We start from the raw sequence: 27,216 nt of genomic DNA, 5'->3' as shown, positions 1-27,216 counted from the left end.
GAAGCCCAAACTTGTTGAGCTTTTTTGGAAAAGGCAAAGTTGTTGAGCTTTTTTTAGGAAGCCACAGTGATTTACAAGTAGATCACGATCTATCTGTTGAACATGCCTGCCCTACATGGATGAAAATAATGGTATTTCTTGAGAATAGTGTTCAGCATTCCAGGCGGTCCAATCTGACTTATTTTGTTGGGACTTACCTTCTCCAAAGAAGGGGGTGGAGACGCTCCTTCAGGTAAACAGGACCGAGGCCATTTAGAGCCAATCCCAAATCAGAATCAGACTATTTCATATGGTGGGCACCATAAAAAGAATTCTACTGTACTCAACTGGAATTCTGCACATCAGTTCTGAAACTGTGAACTATCTTATCACCGAAGACAAAGCAAAGGATTATTGTTGCTACAGGAGTGGTTTTATCATTAATGAAATGACACCCCATGCATTTAAGACAGAGGGAACTCCATTGAGGGTAGGTTGGAATATCCTAAGTTTTGATGAATCGGCTTCTCCAACAGCAAATCACATATCTCCTGTAAGTCAACCCTGCGATCGCTAGATGTTATTGCAGAAACAATGAAAAGATCTCTCCAAACAGCTGTAATGCAAAACTACATCAATGTGACATTAATTTGACCCTTGCAAAATGTACAATATAAGCAGATGGAAGTTCTATGTTTGGCAAGCTATTGTTCAGAATGCTTGGTGTATTTCACTTCTTGATATTGACATTGGGAAAGTTTGTTGAGGACTCTGGAGGCAGAAGTGGGGGTGCTTGCAAAGGATCGCTGAAGAGCTTCATAGCACATAGCCACCACAGGAGATGTTAAAGGGTACACATTCTCTTAGCTGAGGCTGTGATAATTTTACACTTCAAAAAAAATCTGAGCCAGTTGTGACATCTCTTCTAAAATAGTTGAGGAGCTTCATTTTCTCTGTGGCATGCCCTTGACCTTCAGAAATGAAGATTTGACTTATGAAATGAGAAGTTAGTGCATATGTGGAATTCTCAGGGAAAACTGAATCAGGTGAGAGCATGGGGAAATGGCACACTGCAGGTATTCCTGCAGAATACACAATGGCAACCACAAGTTGTTTGCTTTGGTTGGATGTCCAGGTTACTTCAGTCAGCAGAATTATGCATATCCAACTGCAAGACAACATGCTGAAAAGGGAGGGGACTCATCCTGAAATTTAAAATGACTTCAGACAAGGGGCTCTGTCCATAGGTGGAACATGAAAGCAACTATCTGAATTTTAGAAGACATCTTAAGGCAGCCCTGTTTAGGGAAGTTTTTAATGTTTGATGTTCTATTGTATTTTTAATATTTTGTTGGAAGCCGCCCAGAGTGGCTGGGGAAACCAGATGGGCAGGGTATATTATTATTATTATTATTATTATTATTATTATTATTACAAGATCTGCCTTTTGACACTTAACATAAATAAATATTTATGGAATTTCTAACCCACCCTTGTCTAACTGGTCCCAAGGTAGGAATACGGGGGGGGGGGGTATAAAACAATGTATATCAATTAAAATCTCATCAAAGATCCTAAGTGGCTTGCTACAGTTTTTGCTCCCTTGGCATAAGTGAACAGGAGTATCTTCACAAACCAAAGAAAAGTAATTTGAAAGCAGAACACTTGAAAGCAGACTTATAGACTGCACATTGGTTGATTAACTATTCCTTCTCCATACTCTAGGTGAGTTTCTCTAGCGTGTGTGTGTGTGTGTGTGTGTGTGTGTGTGTGTAATTCCTTATGCATTTTGTTACGTGAATCAGTGTCATAGAGCTGACGGGCAGAGTAGGTTATTCACAGGTCCGGTATAGAGAGAGACGCAAGGCTAACTTGCAGTTGGTTTCTTTATTAAGGGGGGGGGAATACAAGGAGGCTCATAAAGGCAAACTCCTCTAATGAAGCAGTTGTTTGAACTGGCGTGCAGCCCCTCACTCGCTCTCTAGCCTTCTGAGTCAGGGCCCCTCCCTCTGTGACCATCGTCTGCTATGGTGAGCCTCTGTGCCTGCCTGGCTTGTTGATCGGCAGCATGTAACATTTGTCATGTTCTAGTAGTCAGTGGGGCCAGGGAGCCATCTGCAGAGAAGCTGTCAAGAGTGAATCTGTGGGAGAGCTGCGGGGTCTGGCTCCCCTCTGTCATCTCTGTCGGCGCCTGTATCCAAATTGGAAATCACATCACCGTGTTGCCCTGTGCTGGGCCACCTGCCCACTTCTGCCTCTTCGTGATCCCTCACGCTCCCTGCTTCTAGTACCTCTCGGTGTGTCCCCTCCTATAAGGTGTGGCTGGTGTCCCTCTACCAGGCTCCAGGATCTAAGTCATCTCCTTCTGTGCCTTCCCAGGGGGGGCTCTTGGGTGGGTTACTTCCACCACTCTTCCTCATCCAGCCAGTCCCTGACAATCATTTGATATGGTTTTATTGCACTTGTGTGTGTAAACAGCTTCATGATCTTTTGGACCGTAAAGTGGTCTATAATTGGAAATAATAAAGAAAGCCTGGCTGTAGTTTCTTTGCACAACCATTGGATGCAACCCATTGTGTTAGGAGCTGGACTCATGCTAACGTCTGTAAGATGAGAAATATGATTGGTGTATTGGCTGGTCATAGCAGAAATGCAGCACATGATGTTCCTCTTACAAGCTTTCTCCCATCCAAGCCACTGAACGGGTTCAAGAGAAGAAGACACAGAGAAACATGCACACCCTAATTCAACTTTTTAGCTTCAGTCCACATGGTTTTCCATGTGCCGTTCAATTTGACCATTGACATTTAAATGTAGTAGTTTTATATCTGTTATATTCATATTTTGGCTAAGAAGCATTTCATTAACCTATGGGCATTCTGGCTCACTTCCTAAATTGTGACCTATGCAGGTATGAATGTGACCACTGTTGACTCCTAACGGCATCCTTTAATGCTCTTTTTTGAACACATACTTTGCATTACTGTAACAATGTTGTAGAGGGGAAATGAGATATGAATTAGCAAGTCCTATTCCTTTTGTTAAAAAAAAAACACCAAAACATTGGAACCTACTTGGGATCCTTCTTAGTTTCCCCCTGTCCCCCACCAGTATATAATGTTCTTTTGCCAACTTTTTATCATTGTTAGTGCTCTTTAAGCGACTGTTGGAGACAAGGCAAACAGAGGAATATATACTACAAAGTGTTCTATAAAGACCGTGGGTTTAAGTCCCAGTGGAGGCAGACACTCCAGTCTACTTACTGTAGCTAGGATTTATTGATTTTTTTTTTTGCTTCCCCCATTTTTAGCTGCACCACTGAATTAGATATTGCAAAGCATCTCTCCCTGTGAAGAGAGGAAAAACTGTCATGAACTTTTTCACCCTAACAATAGGGCATTTCAGACTGGAATCTTGCACAAAGGATTTAAACCTACAGGAACACAGCCTCTTACCGTATACTATGCTGAGTCTTCTGGCCAGAAGATGGTTGTGGTCTTGAAGAACTAGGTTGGGTGATTGGTGGTTTGTGGGGTGGGGAGTGTCCTGAATTTTTAGAGCTGTTTTGTGTGTTAAAAGGGGGGAATCAATATTTGAAAACAATGCAGTCCTCCAGTGCGCTCTCGGAAGGTTAGCGAAATGGTCTTGTCCAAATTTCTAGCAAACTGTTCAGTTACTGTTATAATTGGCTGATGAGTAGGTCTGGACCTAACTAGAATGCCAGGGTTCGATTTCAAAGTGTCCTCTGTGAAGATGTGTCACCATTTATGCTGGCTTTAGTGACAATTTTTTAAAAAGGAAACTCATGGGAAATCATTATGCTGTTTATATGTCTCCCATCCTGGAAAGCAATATCCTGTGATATTTTAGCGCTGTTTTCTACTGCGTGATGGCATCTACCTAAGGTTAAGGCAGAACAAGTCCCTGTGCAATTTTGTGACTATATTTTACTTACCAGAGGAGAGAAGATAACTGACAATTAAGAATTGGGGATGTCACCGAGAGAACAGGAGCAACTAGCCAATAACATCCTCTGGGAGAATGCTTTTTTTATGAGGCTGAGAAGGTAGAAGAACTAGCGTTTCAGGGGTTTTGTTACATAATATACCAAAAAAACCAACACTTCTGGTAAACATTTCTAGAAGAAAACTTCTTAAATATCCTTCAAAATGGTTAGTGAAATGTGGCAATGATTAGTACACTCTTTTAAAACAGACGGTGAAAACATAGCACTTAAATTTTCAGCTCAGCTACAATTTGATCTCCTAGGATCACTTTATACCTGTACCCCAGGTAATGGAAGAAATGTTTCTATGTCACGAAACTTTATCTGGATTATTTTACCCCTTTACTCCGACTACAGGAAGTGGAATTTAGATGCTATTTTGGGGATATAATTTCAGACACGACATACGGCAGGAAACATAGCTGCCAAGTTTTCCCTTTTCTCGCGAGGAAGCCTATTCTGCATAAGGGAAAATCCCTTTAAAAAAGGGAGAACTTGGCAGCTATGGCAGGAAAAGCAGTTCAGAACATCAGATGGGCAGAGCTCATTGCAGTAATTTCCACACTAGTGTGTTGGATATATCTGCCACACTAAGTTTATCAGAGTGGGGAAGCCGATGCAGTATGGACCGTCCCGTCCCTTCTCTTCAACTAAACAGACACATCATTCTTTGGAGTGGAATAAGAATGCACCAGATTCCCTTGCCAAACCCACAGTCCATATATGAGTCCTTACTGGGCAGAGGGCAGGGTGAAAACGCAAGAAGTCTTTTTCTAAAGCATCCTAAATTATTATTTGTTCCTGGTTTAAGATTCTGGTTAACCGACTGACATTATGTCAGATTTCTCCATTTGGAATTTATGGGGAAATCTCATTCAAACAAATGAGATTGCAGGATGGGGAGGGGGGCAAGGAATATGTGGGCCCAGCACCCATTCCTGGCTTGCTAAAGCATAGTTGTGCAAGCCAGGACTGTTATGTGTGGGTCATCTCTCAATATATACCACAGTCGCAAGGAGGTTTTAAGCAAAACAACTGTGTCCCAAGTATCAACAGCTTGGGGAAAACTAGGTTTCCCATGTTACAGGTGGCATACAGATTGTGAGTGAAATGTCTGTAGCCAATTTCTCTTGCTCATAATCCCTCTAGGTCATGCCATGCAAATTGCATTAAACTGCCATGAATAGACATACAGGTGAAACTCGGAAAATTAGAATATCGTCGAAAAGTGCATTTATTTCAGTAATACAAATTATTATTTTTTATTTTTCTTTTAATTTTTACAAATGCTTTCTTTTGGAAATTCCACAGTAATAAAACAAATAGTTACAATAATACAAAAATAAACATCGCTATTACATTTCATTAATTACATTCCATTTATAATTGACCCGCCTAATGACAAATAATTACAATTACAACAAATAAAGGCTTGACGTATCTTGCTTTGCATGTCATGCATCTATCTCATATATTGGTTTCACCTTTTAAGTTGAGTTACTGAAATAAATGCACTTTTCGATAATATTCTAATTTTCGGAGTTTCACCTGTAGTTTACGGTAATTATACCAAACTGTGAGTTGTACACATATAACTTAGATAGACCTTTAATGAAAAATCTTGGGTGCAAATGTGCAAAAGTATGCTCTTTGGAACTTAGAACAGCAACTAACGTTTTTGGACAGTTGGCATGTTCCTGCTTGGGCCACCATCTGATACCGGGCCAGGGGCAGGGGGGGGCGGATTTGACTGCTTGCTGTCATGTGACTAAAACTGGCTCTGAGCTGATGGTATATAGATGCAATGCCCTGAAACATTCCCAGCTTTCTCAGACTCAAGTCAGGAAATGACAGAAACATTTGCATTTGATTTATCTTCATAGAGAGCTAATGTCTGTATTCAGACATAACACGAAACTATGGATTAGCCTTGCATAACCAAGCATTGGGCTTGTGAGCTCACTTCTCTCTCCTGTTTCAGCAGAGCCATAAGAAAACCTACAAGGTTTGTTTCCCTTTCCACTGGACTGGCCCTATCATGAGCCCTGTGGTTCAGGTGGCAGATAGGGAGGGGTGGTAGATTGTGCCCCATCTTTCCATTTGCCACCTGCAGAGCAGGTGCCCCTATTCACTGCTGACATTCCTTCCTGCTTGCCCACTGCCGCTGCTTCTTCCTTCTGCACGCCTGCCTTTACTCCGAGGAAGGGGTCCAGCCCTTTAAAAGTATTTAAATAAATAAATATATTATTATTTATGCCCCTCCCATCTGGCTGGGTTTCCCCAGCCACTCTGGGCAGCTCCCAATAGAATATTAAAAACACGATAAAACATCAAACATTAAAAAACTTACCTAAGCAGGACTGCCTTCAGATGTCTTCTAAAAGTCAGATAGTTGTTTATTTCCTTGACATCTGATGGGAGGGCATTCCACAGGGCGGGCACCACTACTGAGAAGGCCCTCTGCCTGCTTCCCTGTAACCTCACTTCTCGCAGTGCGGGAACCGCCAGAAGGCCCTCGGAGCTGGACCTCAGTGTCCGGGCTGAACGATAGGGGTGGAGATGCTCTTTCAGGTATAAACTATTCCCTTACAACTAGTGATGGGAGAGGGAAGAGGAAGAGGGTAGGAAGAGAGGCTGAGCTCATCTCAAGTTTTGCAACATCTTGCACCAGCCCTGGTTTTCAACTAATCTCTGATTTCAGCTAATTAACCTCTGGCTTCAGACTGGTTCCCCCTACTAAACCATAGTTAAGATGAACCTTTGTCCAAGGTCTATAGAAAGCAATGGGATCAACTTTGTATCCCACATGGGTTCCAGCAGACTTAAATGGCATACAGCAGTTTCCCCAACCTGGCGCCTCGCAAATGTTTTGAGCTACAACTCCCATCACCCCTGGCCACACTGACAGTCTAAAACAGGCATCCCCAAACTTCGGCCCTCCAGATGTTTTGGACTACAATTCCCATCTTCCCTGACCACTGGACCTGTTAGCTAGGGATCATGGGAGTTGTAGGCCAAAACATCTGGAGGGCCACAGTTTGGGGATGCCTGGTCTAAAACATCTGCAGCACATCTGGCTTGAAATGCTGCTGTAGGCCATTAAAGTATACTGTAGGCTGAGTCTAAGCTAGACTAAGCTTTATTTGCCTGCATTAAAAATTGGATTTTGTTGCCTGCAAAGCTTTCAATACTTTCTCTCGGTATCTAGATCAGTGACTATTAGCAGTTTGTTTTCTTTGTGATAACGTGTATTGTTATGCAGTTCACATACCCTTTGACTTGCATCTCCCTTCACCTCTCCTCCCATGCTGAGCAAGATGAATTTTGTAGCAGCAGAGTGCTGATTTTACAAAATGCAAATGAAAGACACATTTAATGCAGAATTCTCATTTAAAGATGAACTGGAAGGTTTTTCACCTGCCAGAATTCCAAGGTTTATGTCTTATCTGTTAAAAAAACAAAAAAAAACACCTTATGTAACCATGGAGATCTGCTTCAATGTTGTCTACCTCCTTCACAGTGGTTGGTTGCTGACAGACTTCCATGTGGCTAAAAGCCCCAGATTGTCCGCATAGTGGTGGTTCAGTTTTATGACATGTGTCTTTAGTGACCAGTTGGCAGTCAAGTGGTGAACCACTGTAGAGTTCCTGAAGAATGCTCATCTATAGCTTCCATCTCCCTCACTTCCCGCCATCTTGATGTAATAAATGCTCACATCCTCGATATTATCTGTTCCTCCTGGAAATATCCTGGGCTTAAAGGAGATGGCTGAGGTCATAAATCAAACTACAGTAGTGTGGATTTTAGCTTGGATATACCTTTCTCCTCTTCCTTTGTGGTATACTGTGAACTAAATAATGCCAAGAGAAATTAGCAAATGTTAAAGAGGCTCATTTGCTGTCGGGTTGGAACAAATGATCTTATGGCCCTTCTGCGTTCTTATTATGCACTACTCTGTGAGCAGTCACATTAAGTATATTACACAATACTGGCTTCTGCCTTTGTCAGCCAAGATCAATGTGAGGCATTTTTTTTAATATGAAAACTTTTTTTAAAAATCTGGTTTCCTTTTCATTACCTTGGATAAATGGGATTAACTGCTTTTATTTATTTATTTAAGGCTTCAAGGAACGGATCTTTTCTCCTATGGAAATATGCTTTTCATTATGTAGGCGTTTGTGTGTAATCTTACCTAGAATACACAATAAACTCATCCTCTAGGGTGATGGATGTTTTAAAGCATTTATGGTGGTGGTGGTGGTGAAAGTAGGAGGAGTATTATACTATATTTCTTCCAACAAGCTATTGGAGGTTTTCCATTTTATCTGCATAGCCCTAAAAGGGATCACCTTGTGTGCTTCTTCACCAAGCAGGATTTGAACGCAGGTCTATCTGATCAAAATCTAGCCCTCAATCCACTACAATTTATTTCTTCTTTCTCTTGGCTTGTCATAGGAGCCAGCTTCTAGGAGCCATGGGAACTTTGTCGCCGTCGTTCCCCATAAAATATTTGAGAGGGCCAGCCCCCTTCCCCTAAATTTATGGATATTGCCATTCAAATGGTGTGCATGGACCGCATCATGTGATCGATTAGACGGGGCTTACCTGCCCCGCCCCCATATTTTATTTAAGTTGGCACCCTGTGGCTTGTTTTATGTTGGAAGGAGAGGCTAACTTTTCATTACATCATTAGGATTCCTGACTCTGAATTACGTATTGTTTTCATAGTAGGACTCTTTAATAGATGGGTGCTCCGATAAAAGCTTCCTATTTTGTATTAAGTCTCTTGAAAAATAAGTTTTCTAATAAATTATAGATCATCCCTTCAGTGAATGGTTGTTTGTCGTAAAAGATAAGCATTTCTCCTCCAGTACTCTTGAGTGTCACACACTCAGTGTCGTCCCCCCCCCCCCCGGTTACAAAACTTTTGCCAGATCACGATCATTGTACTGATGAACCAGTGCATTGTAAGCTGATCTGTCAAGCCAAACACTTGCCTTAGCTTGTTAACATGCTCTAAATCTTTCATTAATGAAATCAGCTAGACCTCCAGACACTCAGAAGACTTTCTCTCCTCTGCTACCATGATGGATGAGATGTTAGAAATTGAGTGGCTGTAGCTCTTGTAGGTGTCATTTCAAAGGAGGAAGAAAACAATATTTATTTCTATGAAAGTAATAGAAAGATTCTATTTAATGTATGCATTATCTTGATTGGAATTTTCTTTATTACAGAGTATTATTTTAGAAAATGAAGAGCTTCCCAAAATTTTCCTTGACTTCCTCAGCATCCGTCATTTTCCTTCTCTCCCAAAAGCAGAAAGCTGTGGGTAAGGCTTTTTCTTAGAAATCTCAAAATGCAGTGTACAAGTCCCCACTGTAGAACTAGTTCTACACTCTGGTACAACTCCGCTGTCTGAAAATAGACACTGCTAATTTACAAAATGAGTTTCATGTTATGGTTGCACTTGCATTTGATTTTAAAAAAACAATTCAGCACTCCAGTGGCTGTTTCATAGATGAAGCATGGAAACAAGTGAAACTTGTATTTGTTTATTGTCTTGCCTGTGGCAGAGCATTTGACTTACCAGTAATAGAAAAGAATAAGTAAGAAGCTCTTAACATCAGAGTTTGGATTACCCCAAATAGCATTTTGTCCTAGGCACAGGAGTTTTTCCTGAGTACGTAGCTCTCCTGATTAAAATAGTTTTTAAATGGAAGGTAGCATAAAAGACCATTAGCATAAAAGATAGCATAAAAGACCATTAGCATTATAATGGCATTGCTTTGTATCCTCAAAGAAGATTCATTGAAATGAATAGGTTTGATCAACTTAGGTCCATTAATTTAAATGGTTCTACTCTGGGTATAACTTAGTTGCATGCAACCCACTGACTAGAAAAAAATTAATTTACCTTGTTTATTACTTTTGCCTTTTTTAAAAAATGAGGATCTTTTCTTAAGAATATAATGTTTGGGGGTTTCAGGTGTGTCTGGCATAACGTATTTTGTATGTATTATAATATTTCAGCTCTTTTGAAGAAATAGAATCTGAAGAATCAAGGTAAGCTGTTGCCACTTCAGTTTCCAATTGAGAAATATATTGTTCATATTTTAAAATGTGAGATCAATAGAATAATTGAGCATGTTTTTAAAACCATATTTTAACACCCATTGAAAAGCTTTCTGTGGGTACATACAGTATATAGATATTTAAATAACAGCTGTGAAGTTATCTGCTGTTTCTTGCATTAATAAAACTTTTAACTGGTCCAATGTGATTAAAAGTAAAAGTATGCAATCTTAGACTGACCGAATACTCAAAGGCAATCTAGCAGGTAAAACAAATTAATGCTGAAGTGTTAAAAAAATAAAAAGACATTGTGAGTTGTTGACATCTACAGTATTCAACTCCTCGCTTTAAAATTGGATCATTCCAGCATGTGTGTGGTTTTAGGACAGGATTACTAGATTCGATTTCTGGGGAGTAAGTCCCATTGAACTCTGTTTGATTTGCTTCTGAATAAATATGCTTAGTGCTGAGTAAAATGTGACCTACAGTAATCTATAATGAGCTTCATTCCTTGAAGATGTTTTTTTTCCTTTTACAATAAAATTGGTTTATATAAGCAAACATTCTACCTAACCAGCTACATCAGCTCACTTTATCAAAGCTAGTTTGTAGTGCATTCAGTTTACTGTCCCTTGATGCTGACATTCCTGTTCTTGACCTTTCTAGCAAACTGTCCCACCAGCCTGTGCTGCTGTTCCTAAGGGATCCATATGTCTTGCCTGCAGCCAATGGTAATCAAAGCTGTCATCTGTTAACAGCTCTTTACTGATGTGACCCTACACCACACAAACCACCTTGTTATTAATACATGCTGAGCCCCAGTTCCAATGAATTTGCAATATATCAGGAGTTCTAAAGCTATTTAAAATTATAGTTGGGAACCAAGGCTTTTGTGAAAAGAGAAACAACACCCTTAACAACTGAAAATGAGAGAATTAAATTTTTAAAATGCTAACATCTTAATCCTAAATTATATCTATCCTGCATCAATTTTGAAGTATAATGTGTTGTTGTTGTTGTTGTTGTTGTTGTTGTTGTTGTTTAGTCGTTTAGTCGTGTCTGACTCTTTGCGACCCCATGGACCAGAGCACGCCAGGCACTCCTGCGTTCTAATGTGTTAGGTGATGTTTAATAGATAATATTTCAGTAGGTATCATGCCAAGAATTAGCATTCCCCAACCTGATACCTTCCAAATGTTTCAGAGTACAAGACCTTTGTAGTTGGGTGCCACTACCGAGAAGGCCCTCTGCCTTGTTTCCCGTAACCTCACTTCTCACAGTGAGGGAACCGCCAGAAGGCCCTCGGAGCTGGACCTCAGTGTCCGGGCAGAATGATTGGGGTAGAGACCCTCCTTCAGATATGCAGGGCCAAAGCCGTTAAAGGTCAGCGCCAACACTTTGAATTTTGCTCGGAATTGATGCAAGAGTTCTGTGACTGGAAATTTTGACGTCTTCGAATTAAAAAAAAAAATTAAAAATCACATGCAGCAGAGCCTAATCTGGATCACAGTATGATCTGGAAGAAGGGGATGTTTACTCTATAAGGATGTGAATTCTATTGCCACCCAGATATTATTGGACTACAGCTCCCATCATTCCTGGCCATTGGCCTTGTTGGGGTTGAAGGGTGTTGGCGTCAAACAACATCTGGAGGACCATAGGTTCTCCACCTCTGCTTTAGGCTCACACTGATCCCTAGTCACTTTGCTTCCAAAAGCTGCTATTATTTGTGGAGGCTTAAGCCCCTTGCAGTTCCTTCTCTGTGGCTAATAGCAGCTTTGGGGAGCAGGGGCTTGCAGACAGCTTGGTTCAGGGCTGCAGCATGGGAATAAAAGAGGTCTACCATGGGAGAGATGGGAAGGTCAAGTCAGCCTCTCTCGCTTTTTGTAAAATAAAAAGATACGAACAGTTCCATTGTCTGAACTCTTGCATCCGATATCGTTATATCCTGACTGCATAGAATCAGCACAAACAACCCAAGAGCAATGAATATATGAGGCAAAAATATATATAATTGCAATAGTTCTTCATTGGTTTTGTGGCGGGGAAAATATCTGTGAGGCAGGATGTTGGTTGGATTATATCTTCTGACATTCTTAACAACTTCTTGTTAGTATCACATTGTGATGAAGCTAATTTGTGAGATTGTATGAAGTAGAACATAATTTTCCTTGGGAGAAATCAAGTACATCTATCCTGTATTGGAAAAGGTCAGTGTCACCGTATGTCTAATTCTTCACAGAAGCAGCCTTTTGTAACTAATTGCTTCCAGTTTTGCTTCTCTATTTATACACAGCCCAAATGTTTTGCTAACTCTTAACATGGTTCAATCTATGTTACACTTCAACTGTGATGGACAACTCTTGCGTTTTTGTTGCTAAGCCAAGGGTGGTCCAATGGTCAGTGCTGCTAACATGGTCATGCAAATTACCTACCAGCTTGGTTAGCTGGGACACATCCCAATCCCCATAGTCAATGAAAGCTGGGGTGTCCCTATATTCTTACGCCACAGCTTTTCAAAGTAGCAATGTAAGGTGTGCAGAGCACTGCTGCTGGGTGCAGCCTTGGTACTCATAAGCTTAAGCAGTTTTCTTTGTTTGATAAAAATGTAAGAATGTTGTCACATAGCCCCCACTAGATGATTTGCAGTACCGTATCACAATCCTGGATTTGTAAAAAGTGAGGGTAAAATAGAGGAGCAAAAGTGAAGGCACAACAGCAGGGCCCCTGACATGGATTGAGAGGGGAAAGACACTGAGAGAGGAAAAGTGGTTTAAAAAACGCCACGGTTTGAGTAGAGCAGAGATGGAGGAAACTGAGAACATGACATTTTTAGACTATGGCAGAGGTTTGAGAGAGGTGGGGGGAGGTCAGCAGAGGGAATGGAGTTTGGAGGGCAGTTGTGTTAGCTTTTTGATGTTAAGTTTCTGTTTTGTACCCATCTCTGCTGTTTCTCCTTCTTAAAATTGGTGTGTGGTTTTTTTAAGTATTCCACCATACCAGCTTTACTCAATTTTCTGCTCTTGTTTATAACCACCACTTTCCTCTCAGGGTCTCTCCACTCCTGCTTTACTGAAACTTCCGTCATTTAAAACAGCTACTTTTTCCCTTTCCGCACTCCTCCCTTCTTGCTGTACTCAAACTTCTCTCTCCCATTCCTCAGCTGCTTCATGTGAGAGAGAGATAAAGGATTTGGAGCCCTCAAATATTCCAAAGTACCTTCACACAATGTCTTTCACTCCTGGAACCATGTGTTGTCTGAAGTTCCAGATTCAATGTAGTAATTCAGAGCAGATTTTTTTTAACAAGCAAACACTTATCTATATACAACAGACACGTCCAGCAGGTAGATCGTGATCTACCAGTAGATCACTGGGCGTCTGTGGTAGATCACTGGTAGATCATTGGCTCCCCCCAAAGAAGCTGAACAACTGTGGCTCCCCTAAAAAAAAGCTCAACGTTTTACCTCCTCCCTGAAAAACTCAACAACTTTGACCCAACCCCCCCCCAAATGGGCCTTCCTCCTTCCTAAAAACAAAAAGGGGGTAGATCACTGCCAGTTTTCAACTCTGTGAGTAGATTGCAGTCTCTTGGGAGTTGGCCACCCCGATATACATCTGACCACTGAACTTTACCTTTTCTAACTGAACAAGCTAACTGACAGGCTTGCTATTAAGGCTGTAGTTATCCTAAAGATAGAGTAACATATATCATCATGGGATAGGCACCCAAAGGGGGCTGCAGAATTAGACAAGAAGGGAAGGAATGGAAATGGGGGTGATCTGTGTGCAAGGGTTGAGAAAAGTAAGGAGGGGTGTAGGAAAATGTGTGAAAGTGTAAAGGGGGGTGCCAAAGGGAAAGGACAGGAGGCATGGAAATGGGAGTGAAGATGGAAGCAAGGACACAAAAGGAGTAGGAGACAATGGTGACTTCAAAACTGAGCGGAAGGTGAAAAGGGGTGCTTAGTAGCTGCAATGTGTGGGAGAAGGAAAATGCAGAAAGTTACCCAGAAAGTGGTTTATGTGCAGCGGGAGGTTTGCACAAGAGGAGGAAGCATGGACATGGCAGTGAAGGTGAAAACGAATGCAAAGCAGGGCTGTCAAATAGAAGAAAAGGCTTCAGAAACAGTTTTAAAAGTGATCTTAGCAGTTTCATGGTGTGGGAATAAATTCTAAGGGGTAAATGTAGGGAGGAATGGCAAGGGGGCTGGCAAGCAGGGGGCAGCCCCTAGTTTTTCAGGTCATACAAGTGTTTGTGAAATTCAAGAGCTGATTTTAAAAGCTGCTGAATAGTATTGTAAATTTATGTTGTGAACTGCCCTGAGATCTACAGATGAAGGGTAGAACAACAACAACAACAACAACACAAAAGTTTGGCTTATGTTGAACATTTATAGCAGTCAAAACGCCTGAACAGTAATAATGGATCAGCATTTGTTAAATAAATTACTTAAGTCTTACTATATTTAGTGTGTCTGCTTAGAGTTAACACAAAACTGGAGAAAATGCTATGAACGTAGAATAAATGTGCTTTAATCACATTTATGCATTTCTTCTCTTCTCTGCAAGTCTCACATTAGCTTATCTTATTATGATGATTAGCATCCTTTGTTTTTAGGAATACTATTCCTTTGGGACTTATTGCAAGAATCTGTCCCTTTACGTTGACTAGATGCTTTAAGGATGCTTATGTGATGGCATCAGCCTCTTCCAGTCAACTTGGACTAAACAGTGTTGTAAACTACAATGGAAAAACTGCTGTGAAGTATTCCCAGTAGAAATCTTGGAATTCCTTCAAGTGTATTGAGATTTTGTTAGAAATTGAATTGCCAGTGTAATCCATCTTCCTTGTGAGAAAAGATTCAGATAAAGAGCTGGAGCCTAGCAGCATTAAGTATTAGAACATCCCTTTAAATCAATAAGCTACAAATCTGGCAGTGCATTCAGGCAATGCCCAGTGCTATACTAAAGTGGGTTTAGTGCTGAAACAGCATTACTAATAGCACAATCCTGAGCATGGATAAACATGGTGGTGATGCAATATCCTAAATTACACTGGGCCTTGCCTTGTTAAGTTCTACAAAAACATTTATATTGTATTGACATATGTAAGAAAGCAGTTTTTCTTCCTTCCTTTTTTTTCCAGATGACTTTCCAAACGTAGTTATTGAAGGTGTTCTCCGCGGATTGTTTTATCCTCATCTACAGCCCAGGTAGAAAATGGGTTTGGATGGATAGTAACTGAAATACACTCGCCCTCTTCCTGGAACTGCACATTTTTAGTAAAACTCCTAAAACAACAGAATGTGGTCACAGTGGAGATGATATTTAATGATGGAACATTTCCCCTTTTAAAATTTATTTAGTGTATCACTAATATTGCTGCTTTAAAAATTATGGAGAAAACGCTACTGTTGAATCTGTCTACCCAACTCCAAATGTTTAAAAAGCTGACATTCATAAGCTGAATTACACTAACCACTTTTATCATGTATTGATTTTTTAAAATAATAAAATACTACACTAAGCCTTTTGTCTCCATGTAGTATCCACTGCTGGCAGTGGGTACACAGGGCAACTTATAACACAGGCAAGACCGAAAAAAATGTTAAGAGAATTACTGCCAAAACTTGAAATGCAATCTAAGCTTATCATTATCAGTATTTCTGATGTGATTATATCATATCTATATTATCTTAAGTATGACTTAAATTTACTTTAGAACCCTGGCAACAAACCTTGTGCTTCCAGCCAATAGACTGTGTTTGGTGAGCATAACTTTCCCATGTTAATTAACTTGTACCATTATGTAACAGGAAGCAGACAGAACATGATGGGTAAAAATAATCAACTAATAAACATTCAGAGGTCAGTTGTCTAAGTGAACCATATGCATATATGCTTCACAAGATGTCAGAACCCAAAATAAAACACTGGCATTACATTGCATATGTTAGCGTTTTACGTGCATCTATTTCCGGTCTAATTCTAGTGTTTGTTAATAGCAACCTACTCAGTTGGATTCTTTTGTCAATGCTTGCTGCTTTATTAGTTGGGTGGTTGTGTTAAGGGTTATGAAGGAATCACAGCTTGTGGTCAGTTTCTAAACAGGACAGCCTCAAGCCATGGATTATGCCCCAGAGTGTATACCAAACCAGATTTTAAACTATTATATCTGATTCATAACTAGTAATACTAAACCACGTCTTTAAAAGTGAAAGTAACCCTGCAGCAGGAGTCCCAGTGCTCTGCAGAGCAAGGGAGCACCACACAAGCCCAGCATTTTTCTCAAGAGCCCTTCTGCTTCATCCCCAAAGTAGCTAATCAAGGTTTAACATTCCATGCAAATGCAGCGAATGAAAATACTTTTACATCTTTATACTGTTGCGTGGCAAACAAGGCAATATGTTTCAGAAAACAAGAATAGCTTTTTAGCAGAAGTTTAATGTATGTATAAAATATCAATACACAACAGTGGGTATATACTTATTTGCAACAGTAATACGCTCACATTCTGCATATATTGAATTTGGACAAATTTAAATTCATCATACATGCCATAGCACCTGCACATGTGTCCATCATTGATGAAGGAAACCCCTGTTATAAAAAGGAATGGAAAGAAGAATTCCAAATATTCTTTATATGAAAAGAGAACTGTGTCAGATGCTTGAAGCAGAGAACATGTTTTAGAGGAGCAGGCTGAAGGAGTGTGTTTTCCATTCACCACAAACTACTAAATACTTAAGTGTTTCCAGGATGAAATATTTTATAAAACCCTATAAGCAGATCTATCCATAAGGTGGAAGACTCACATGTCCAAAGAATGAGGGTGAGCTGTTAATAAAAGTAGCATATGAATAATCAAAGAGCAGGAAAAATACTGCCTTCAACCACTTAAGTCAATACATTCCTAATTCCCCCCCCCCATAAAACTACTTCCTGGAAAGGCAATCAAATAGTCATCTGGATTTAGCACCTAGATATTTCAATGCTACCTGTGAGGTTACCACGTTCTCTTGCAAAAGAATCTTCAGATACCCTTGCCTGCATTTAGCCAGAGGAGAAGCCATTGCAGTTCCTTTGCTCATGTTGCCGTCAACTTCTCCAGTCATCTACTTCAACCACAAATGGTTCTTTTACATCTATTTTTCCACTGTTAACAATCACACAGTCTTGAAGAGGGCGGTCGTCATCATCTACCGGCTCATGTTCTATGGCGTGCACCACTAACTAAAAGAAGAAGAAAAACTGACCTCTGATGTCAAACACGATATAGATGTGAAATTTACTGCTGAGTTTACATTTTGTGGGATTTGTCTTAACTCCTGTTTATTTATTTATTTTTGCTCTGTATCTCCCCACTAAGGTGACAATCAGTCTGCTTCTGTGCTTCTGATAGAAAATAGTAGGCTGCTTTGAAACCTAATTGTGGCATGGGGATGTTTTTGAAATGGGAAGTCACAGCTGGAGATAGTTGTAGACACCTCCCCACAAAGTGCCCCATACACCACAATTAGGCTTGGAAAAAAGCCTTCTATTGGCTATAGTAGAAAGCCATATTGCAGGCTTTATTTCAGCCAAGGGAGGAAACAGATGATAATAATGATGATGATGATGATGATGATGATGATGATAACAATAATAATAATGTCATTCCCCACTTTAGTGATGTGTACATATATCATAATTAAGAATAGTTAGATAATTGCTAAGGGCCTATAAAGCTACACCAGAACTCATGAAAACCATTCTAGCAAAGATAGCTAACCAGCCCCCAGATAGCTAACCAGCCAGGGGTCACGTAGACCAGGGGTCAACAACCTTTTTCAGCTGTGGGCTGGTCCACCGTCCCTCAGACCATGTGGGGGGCCGGACTATATTTTGAAAAAAAATATGAACGAATTCCTATGCCCCACAAATAACCCAGAGATGCATTTTAAATAAAAGGACACGTTCTACTCATGTAAAAACACATTGATTTCTGGACCGTCCGCAGGCCAGATTTAGAAGGTGATTGGGCCGCATCCGGCCCACGGGCCTTAGGTTGCCTACCCCTGACGTAGACCCATGATCAAATCTCTGGAGGACTCATGTCAAAGTGAGCCTGGCCATTTAAAAAAAATAAAGGACACATTTTTGGGGAACGTCACAAAAATGTTGTGGCATCACAGTCACTGCAGGGTACCCATGGGAGTGGTCAATCAGAAACATTTAAAATGGACTGGTTTTACGAGTCCTTGCAGGGTCACAAAAAATCATTTTGGCATCACAGTGGGGGACCTATGGGAGCAATCATTTTAAAAAATGTTTATTTAAAAAATTATTATAAGTGGGGGCACAAAAAAACCTATTGTGGGGGAGGATGTGTCCCACAGGCCACAGGTCAGGCACTCTCTGCTATACTCACTGCTTCCAACTAATGAACAAAGCTGGTATAATTATTTTTTACCTACCATTCCATCAATGACTTTCCCAAACACTACATGCTTTCCATCTAGCCAGCGAGGCCTTGTCACAGAAATGAAGAACTGGGAACCATTGGTATCTGGGCCAGAATTAGCCATACTGACCCATCCAATACCATAATTCCTCAGTTTAAAGTTTTCATCAGGAAATGTCTCTCCATAGATGCTCTTTCCTGGGAAACAAGACATCAGGTTCAGAAGAAACAATATTTTATTTAATACATTTTGTTTCTAAAAGGGTTTAAGATATAGGCCAACACCTGAATCTCCAGAACACCTTCAACTGCCTTAACCTCACCAATCCACCTAAATGGAACTTTCAACTGCTGAATCAGCTACCAGGGATCATGCTAACTGCAACAGTAAGAACAATCCCAGCATGCAATGTAATTAGTAATTAGGCACCGGCCGCGTCCATGCATTTCCCCTTCCCCAGCACCATAAAAATGGTATTCAGAGGGCGGCAAGGCACTGTTCCCTAAGGTGATATAATACCACCCTGGCCAAGATCAAGAGTATGCATCTGCAAGCTGATGTATAAGATGGGAAAGAACGGGAATGGATTCACCATACTTGCCAAACAGGTAACTAACATGGTAAAGCTGACAGAAGCAAGGCCTGGCCCTAACATTTGGCAGAGGAAGGCAGCTGCTCCAGGAAGCAACACTGTCTAACTTGCACCCCCTTTGCTAGGATGCTGTCCATAGATGCATCATAGGACTCACAAATGTTGAAGTAAGGGTCAACTAGCAGTTTGGTTTGCTTTTGTACATGTAAATGAATGAGGCACCATGTTTCCTTTACCTTGAGTGTCTTGGGCCAGCATTACCAGAACTTCTCTAGCACTACATACATCCTCTTGAAAAGTGCTGGAAGCCAGTGCAACAGGCAACTGCAGGCGGTTTTACAGCAGATTCTTGAACTGCTAAAATTCCCAAGACACTTCAGACTGGAAAAGGGGGGAGGGAGCAAAATAAAGCATGCTTTGCCCCTTGCTTATACTCACATCCCATATCAGTGGTAGTTTCTCCACAGTAGTTAGTCATCTAATATCTACTATGCAGCGATTATTCATTTATGGATCTGTCTTAGTTCAATAATTAGCAGGCACAAAAAATTGAGTACTTTAAGGATATTTACTGTTTAAGGCTTTACCTTAAATAGTAGTGAAGAGAAGATTTTGGCAAAAAAAAGTGTGGCTTTAGGTTTGGACAGTGTAAAGTAGTATATTCTATCCCTGTATTTTCTGTACAAGCTGTCCTGACATTGCTAGTCATGCAAGTGCTTAATAAACATATACGTGTGATGTGTCTAATTTCTTGTTCCATCCAACAGCACACAAAAAGATCCCTTGCCCAACTTGACACTCATTTCAAGCTCTGAACAGGAATGTGTATGCAGATGTCTGCTTCTACATTTAAGTCACCTCTGCAAGAACAGGACAAATGAAATTAATTCTTGCTTCTTGCACTAAATTAGTCTTTAAGTATGTTCTGAAAGCTTTATTTGCTGAATCAGAATATGACAATTCTCTGCCTCACTTTGTATTTTTACATTCAAATTCAACACCATCAAGGCAATGATTGTAGGTCTGCAGTAAGCAGCAGTAAGACCTAGTCAATTTGATTTATTCCCACTTAAGTGTGGTGAGAATTGAACACAGTGGGACCTAGTTCCAAATACTGATGCTGAACTTATCTATTTACAGGGGAAATTGTTTTGGGAAGGAAAAAGAGAACTGCTTCTTTGAAGCTGCATCAAGATAGAAATAGTTTCTCATATTAAATCCCAGATCAATTGTGTTTTCTTCTGTAAATTAACCTTAACCATGCTTATATCACAATAAAATTATCTATTTACATATGCCACTGGAAGGTTGTTTATTGATCAGTCAGTTTGGCCAAAGGCATACCAATTTTGGTTTTTCTAAATTTCAGAACATTATAATTATTTTATATTCTAGATTTGTTTGATTGTTGTACATCATTCCTGGACTTTGCCACTGGCATCAGTTGGACTACATAGTTCTGTATCTTTTATATTTATTTATAAAATTCATTTAAAAAGAAAGCAATTTTACCCCCAGTGCCGTCTCCAGCTGTGAAGTCACCTCCTTGAATCATGAAATCTTTGATTACACGATGAAATTTGCTTCCTTTATAGCCAAAACCTTTCTATGAGACAAAATTCAGAATGGCATGATTCAGCAAAATACTATAGACTATGATGAAATAAGCGATTAAATAAAGAATAACAAGATGCCTGCCACCCTGAACTTTTGAGATAAAAGAGATGGCGGATGGGGTTGTGTCAATTAATTATTATTATTTTATTACTTATTAAATTTCTACCCCACCCTTTATCCAAGGATCATAAAAATACACACCATAGTAACAAACCAAAACAATAACCCCCGCCCTACTGTATAAATAATAAATAATTTATTAATTTTATTATTTATTATATTGAGGCTGTGTCACACAACAAAAAGGTAAAGGTAAAGGACATGGGTAGCGCTGTGGTCTAAACCACTGAGCCTCTTGGGCTTACTGATCAGAAGGTCAGCTGTTCAAATCCCTGTGACGGGGTGAGCTCCCATTGCTCTGTCCCAGCTTCTGCCAACCTAGCAGTTTGAAAGCACGCCAGTGCGAGTAGATAAATAGTTACTGCTGTGGCAGGAAGGTAAACGGCGTTTCTGTGTGTTCTGGCTTCCATGATGGTGTCCCATTGCACCAGCAGCGGTTTAGTCATGCTGGCCACATGACCCGGAAAGCTATCTATGGACAAACGCTGGCTTCCTCAACCTGAAAGTGAAATGAGTGCCACAACCCCATAGTCACCTTTGACTGGACTAAACCGTCCAGGGGTCCTTTAACTTTACATTACTTTTACCCAACAAAAAGTAGAGAAACCACTAGAACAGGGTTTGACAGATTTTGGCTGGTCATTGTCACCAAGCCAACACTTCCAGTCTTCAGGACTCTACCCTTCCCTTAATCCAACTTTGCATAAGGTTACAGATAGCCATTAACTCTCCTCCCATAGAGCTAGAGAAGTGGGGTAGTGATTATCCCCACAGCTGTTTTGGACATCTGAGCTCAGCACGAAATGCTGGGATTTGCTTCCACAAGATATAGTGACAGCCACCAACTTTAAAAGAGGATTAGACCAATTCTTGGAAGACAGGGCTATCAAGGGCTAATAACCATGATGTCATGCCCTGTTGTTGGAGGCAGTATGCCTCTGTATAGCAGCTGTTGGAAATCAAGAGCCTTCCTGCACACAGGTTCTGCATAAGCACCTGGTTGGCCACTGTGAGAGCAAGAATGCTGACCTCTGGTCTGATTCAGCAGAGCTCTTATGTTCCTGACATGCAGTGCAAAGCAGCCTCTGACTTTATCTCCATAAAGTTGAAGTTGTTTTAGTGTTGAGCAAAAAGGTATTCCAAACGCCTCCTATCACTCAGATCCAAAGCAGCCAGGCATAGGCATTGCAGACATTCACAGTTTTAACTGTGCTGGTTGCAGCAGAACTTTGAGGACAATTCCTGCCCCAGCTCCAAACTGAAGGGGAGGGCCGAAGCTGCTGATTTCAACCTCACTAGAATGTGATGGAGCATTTGCCATGCTGCACCACGTGAATATGTACACACACACACACACACACACACACAGAGAGAGAGAGAGAGAGAGAGAGAGAACACAATGCATTTGTCTTTTCACTAAAATGCATGTACAAAACATTTTTAAAAAGTTCTTACTTCTCCAGTTGCTAGTTTAACGAAGTTTTCCACCGTCTTTGGTACTACTTTTCCAAACAATCCAATTACAATTCTGCCAGCATCTTTGCCGCCTATCTGTATATCAAAGAATACCTACAAATTTCCAAAAAATGAAAGCAATCATTGAAAACCACAGAATATCATTAATGAGGAAATAAGTCTGGTAGGATCCAAAGGTGCCCTTCCATTCATGGGAGGAGTTCTGCCTGTGCACACAAGGATGTGTGATGCAGTGGAGGCTCTCAGGCATGGAAGTGGGAAGAGACTTTTTGCCAATTCCACCTTGCCCCCATAGCCCATGCTGATCCCCTAACTCTGTGGAGCAATTGGGGGGGGGGAAGCATCAGCAAAGTATCACCTTCCTCATTCTGATCACATGAGCCTCAGCTGGATCAAAGGTATTTTTTTCTTTCAAATGATATAATAATCAATTGAACAATATACATAGCATTTTTTAAAAAATACATTTCGGCATATTAATTCTTCACTTTCACTATTTTCAATATTGCATTTAAAAAGCTACAATATTATCAGGCAGGCAACTCCTGAGAGCTTCATCTGCCTCTAAAAGTTCAACAAATGGAATGCAACCTGTTACATTGGTGGCACCAATTCTGACAAATAGGAAGTGAAGGCCTAATTTATACATGCAAGCCATATGCTTTCTTCCATATAATCATTTCAACCTTCTCTAGATATAGAAGAAACATCAGCTAAGGTATGAAATGTCAAGCTATATCCAGAAAACTTATTTTATTCAGCTGGTTTTGGAGATATTCAAATCTCTCATAGGAGGTAAGTGAAAGGAAATGTCAGGTAGAATTGAGAATTCAGAAATACAAGTGTTTAAGTAGGACCTTAAACAAAGTGTTGCAGTATATCCCTATTCAGGTTTCCAGCTTTGTGATAAGTTATAAGGAGCTCAATTAGGCCATTCCTCCCTCCATGTTTTTTTATCTTTTTATTATCCAGCATTCAACATTTTGTGGATTTGGAGCATGGTCAATCCTTTTTGAGCTCTTCCCAGTGTCCCAGTGTTGATTCAACACTCAACCATCTCAGTTTGCAATTAGAGGGAGTGATTGTGGTAATATTAGGCCAGGTGGACGTGATTTTTCACTTGACGTACAGAATGCATAAAGTGTCATATTTCAGAAAGGGATAAAAGCTTAAGAAAACACACAATACTAATGAGATTTTTAAAAAAATAAAATAAAAAATTCAGGTTTTCTTTCGTGTTATCAATAGGCTGCAGAAGCTCTTCAAGTTGCTGAATTTTGCACTGCTTTTAGCAATGGTGGAAAAATTAAAGACACAATAGCAAGTGATACATTAAGCATCATACCTAGTTTAGCCCTAAAGCCTTTTCAACCAACCCAACACAGGTAAAAAGAAGAAGACCTAGTGCCTGTTCAAAAGAGGTTTTTTTTTACTGTATTCATTTTATTGTGTTCAGTTGTCTTCATATCTCCTTCTCTTTCCTGTTTATCTGACCCCCACTGTGTTATTGATCTTATTACTAAAGAAATTTTAATGAGACAGCCATTCATTATGAAAGGGGAGGGGAAGCAACCAGTTTCAAAAGTATTGTGAGTGTCCCATGAGGTCTATTTAACTCCTTCTCAAATTCTTCCTTTTGCCTCATCCAGGGATGGAAACCTGTGATTCTCCAGATACTGCTGGACTCCAATTCCCATCAGCTCATTGTTAGTACAGTCAATGGTCAGAGGTAATGGGAGTTGTATGCCAACATCTGCAGGGTTACAAGTTCTCCACCCACTGACCAAATCCATTTTATCCATTTCTAAGAATGTTTTATTATTACTTATAAAATGATGCACAGATCTGGATTCAAGCTTCAATGACTATCCATTGCCTTGGAAGCAAAACACAGAGGAATATTAAATTGAGATGAATTATCTGTGTTAATTGATACCAGAATGTCAATCTTTTACTTCTTTTAAGGCACAATTTATACTAGGCTGATGTCATAGTACCTGTTCTCTAATGCACATCTTCAAGAATAGAACATGTCAGGAAAACAGAACACAAGGGAGAGGTGGCAAAGCAGTGAGATGATCCAGCTTTCAGGAGAAAAACATCTTTCAAAAATAAGGGGTCAGAGGTAGGGGCCCCTGAGCTCACTACCGCAGATGGTTAAATACTGCCAAATTGATTGCATATGCTGCCGAACAGGCATACACATTAAGTTATATTAGAAGGAAGTATAAAAATACCCATTAATCTTTCCTTGCTTTCCTCTTAAACGATCATTTAAAAGCAAAAATCTGGGTTTCTCATCAATTGGTGCTGATCGGGATATCTGCTGAAACTCGCCATATCTTGTAATGACTACTTCTATGAAGGAATTAAAGTCCTCACCAAGGTCTGTAGATTGTCAAATGCTAGAATGCACTTGCCTTTTGCTCTCTTTTGCTCACTAATTGAGGAGCAGCTGCAGACCAGGATTTTTCTACAAAATCCAATGTATATTCCAGTTGCCTAAAGTACATACACCTACCGTACCTTACAAGAGATGTACATCTACTGAATTTTCTTTAAAAAACAAACAAACAAACCTCACCATGATCCCCCACCATTTCTGCCCTCTGCAGGCTCTTCTGGGGATGCTCCAGATATCGCCACCCCAAGACAATTTTTGCAGATGCAAAGGGTATGGAGGGGATTGGGAGAACCCTCACTGTGCAAGTTGAAGTCCTTACACCAACAATACACAGTTGCTCTGTGCATTTCACCACCTCACCTCACTAGGTATCAGTAGTAGCAATGAGGAAATCACAGAGCAGTTGCATCCAATAGAAGAGGGATGAGGAACCTGCAGCCATTCAGATATGGTTGCTCTCCAACTCCCTTCAGCCCTAGCCAGCAATGCCAATAGTCAGGGTGGATCAGAGCTGTCACCCAGCAACATCTGGAGGGCCACAAAGTCCCCATCCCATCTCAGTATTTGAATGCCGCAATAGCTCCCTGTTTCTTTTTGATGCCTAGCTCTACCTTAAGAGTTGTACAAGCAAAAGTCTACTGAAGAAGAATATATCGGCCACACTGTGGATTAAACAAAGATGTGAAAGAGAAAAACAACTACCGGTACCAAACTTTTAGAAGACATCTGAAGGCAGCCCTGTTTAGGGAAGCTTTTAATGTTTAACAGACTATTGTATTTTAATATTTTGTTGGAAGCCGCCCAGAGTGGCTGGGGAAACCCAGCCAGATGGGCAGGGTATAAATAATAAAATTGTTGTTGTTATTATTATTATTATTATTATTATTATTAGGTGTAGGGAACAAGATATGTGCAAACAATACATTCACCTTGGAAAGTGGTCTACTGTGGGTGGGTGATTACCTAAATTACATGGGCCTGAATGCTGAATGTGCACAAGTTACACGTGCATAAGATGCAAGTTTACTGAACGGTCATAGGCTCATGTCCAGCCTGTGGCTCTCATACAATATGCGGGAACTATTAAGCATGTAAAATATAAATTTCACCCAGCATGGGAGCATCTGATTTTATCCTGTGAACTGCCCTGAGACCTGCGGGTATATAAATTCAATTAATAATAACAGTAACAAGGACAACAATAATAATGGCCTCACTCGCCTCCAGCCCTGCCCTGCCCTGCCCTGCCCCCCCCCCCAAAAAAAGCTTGGTTATTCATCAAGCACACACCCGGAAAATGAAGAGGAAAAGCAATTCCCTGGCATTATTACAAGCACACCTGCATGCCTAGGTGGTGGCCAGCATTTGCTCCTTGCGCCACAGCAACCCTTTGGCTCTCCAGCTGCTTTTTTGTTTTGTTTTGTTTTTTGAACTACAACTCCCATCATCCCTAGCTAGCAAGACCAGCAATCAGGGATGACGGGAGTTGTAGTAAAAAAAAAAAACAGCTGGAGAGAAAAGTTTGGGAAACCCTGAGGAGGCCAGCGTGGAAAGACGCTGACCCTCAAGCCAAGGAAAGTGTGGGGGGGGGGAAAGGGAGAGGGGCGGCAGGACGGCACCCAGCCATAGTCACCTTGGCGGTCACGGCGGGTCCTCTCTTCTTGAAGCCCTCGGCCCCCCAGAGGAACGCCAGCAGGAGGAGGCACGTGGCCGCGACCAGCCAGGGCGAAAAGGCGCCGAGGCGGCCCATCTCCTCTTCCCCTCAGCGGCCGCGACTGGAGACCGCGGTTGGCCTTGAGAGCGGGGCGCGCTGCCGCCTCCCGGCGCCTGCGCGTCTCGGCTCTGTAGCCCCCCCCCCCCCAAATAACGGACACCGTGGCAGGAGGCGGAGCGAGCCGGAGACGCGTAGTTTCAGGGCTGAGGAAGCGGAGCGGAGGGGTCGCTGGCGCGCCCACTCCGGACTCGGAAACGGGCTTTCTTCTGTTCTGTCAAGCAGGGAAGCTGCCTCAGTAAGGGCAAGCGGCCTCCGCTCCGCGCTGCTTTCTGCCTCAGAAGCCCTGAAGGCCCGTTGTTTGTTCGTTTGTTTGTTTGTTTGTTTGGCTGTGTCGTCTGAGGTAAATTTAGGTCTCCTTCTGCGCCTCTTTAGGCCCCAGATGAATTGAATCACGAATGGTAAAAAGTAATTTCCCAGAACGCTACAAAAACAAAACCCCAAAAAGGGTTTGGGGACACTGCCGCTGGTTTCTTCAAATCGCTGCTCCTGGCAGTGCCGGATTTACGTGTATAACTAAACAAGCTATAGCTTAGGACCCCACTCTCTTGGGGGGGGGGCAAAAAAAATGTAAAGGAGGAAAAACAACTGGATGTATATTTCCAAAGTACAAGATTAAAAAACAAATAAAATAAAACCTACATACAGCAACAGTGTTTTGTGTTGTGTAGGCTCCCTATGATGTAATGCTCCCTAAAATATCACTGGTTTGCTCATTTCTGTATATAGGGTGCCT

General features: G+C 41.0%; 2 protein-coding genes across 3 annotated transcripts in view; one reads left to right on the top strand and one right to left on the bottom strand.

Moving 5' to 3' along the window:
* SNX24 (sorting nexin 24) overlaps positions 1 to 16,982 on the top strand; it is a 76,691-nt gene extending 59,709 nt beyond the window's left edge. For both annotated transcript variants that reach the window (XM_035099535.2, XM_060280138.1), the window contains exons 4-7: positions 9,220 to 9,314; positions 10,016 to 10,048; positions 10,724 to 10,788; positions 15,203 to 16,982. In XM_035099535.2, the coding sequence (XP_034955426.1) occupies positions 9,220 to 9,314; positions 10,016 to 10,048; positions 10,724 to 10,788; positions 15,203 to 15,273 (264 nt within the window). In that variant the 3' untranslated portion in view covers positions 15,274 to 16,982. The remainder of the gene's footprint in view (positions 1 to 9,219; positions 9,315 to 10,015; positions 10,049 to 10,723; positions 10,789 to 15,202) is intronic.
* PPIC (peptidylprolyl isomerase C) lies at positions 16,505 to 26,524 on the bottom strand. The gene is made up of 5 exons (XM_035099534.2): positions 26,343 to 26,524; positions 22,285 to 22,398; positions 20,605 to 20,698; positions 18,513 to 18,697; positions 16,505 to 17,289 (listed from the first exon to the last, which is right to left on the bottom strand). The coding sequence occupies exons 1-5, from the start codon at positions 26,457 to 26,459 to the stop codon at positions 17,155 to 17,157; spliced, it is 645 nt and encodes a 214-aa protein (XP_034955425.2). The 5' UTR covers positions 26,460 to 26,524; the 3' UTR covers positions 16,505 to 17,154.
* Positions 26,525 to 27,216: the final 692 nt, after the last annotated feature.

Source organism: Zootoca vivipara, chromosome 11 (genome assembly GCF_963506605.1).
Source record: "Zootoca vivipara chromosome 11, rZooViv1.1, whole genome shotgun sequence".
Taxonomy (NCBI): domain Eukaryota; kingdom Metazoa; phylum Chordata; class Lepidosauria; order Squamata; family Lacertidae; genus Zootoca; species Zootoca vivipara.
Note: the sequence above shows the minus strand (reverse complement) of the source record. Positions and strands in the feature narration are given on the sequence as shown.

Coding starts and splice junctions, on each gene's coding strand:
- PPIC (XM_035099534.2), bottom strand. CDS start 26,459: ATGGGCCGCCTCGGCGCCTTTTCGCCCTGGCTGGTCGCGGCCACGTGC. Junction 18,698..20,604: donor AGCTGGAGACGGCACTGGGG/GTAAAATTGCTT, acceptor CTTGTTTCCCAG/GAAAGAGCATCTATGGAGAG. Junction 17,290..18,512: donor GGAAAGTCATTGATGGAATG/GTAGGTAAAAAA, acceptor TTCTTCTTTTAG/TTAGTGGTGCACGCCATAGA.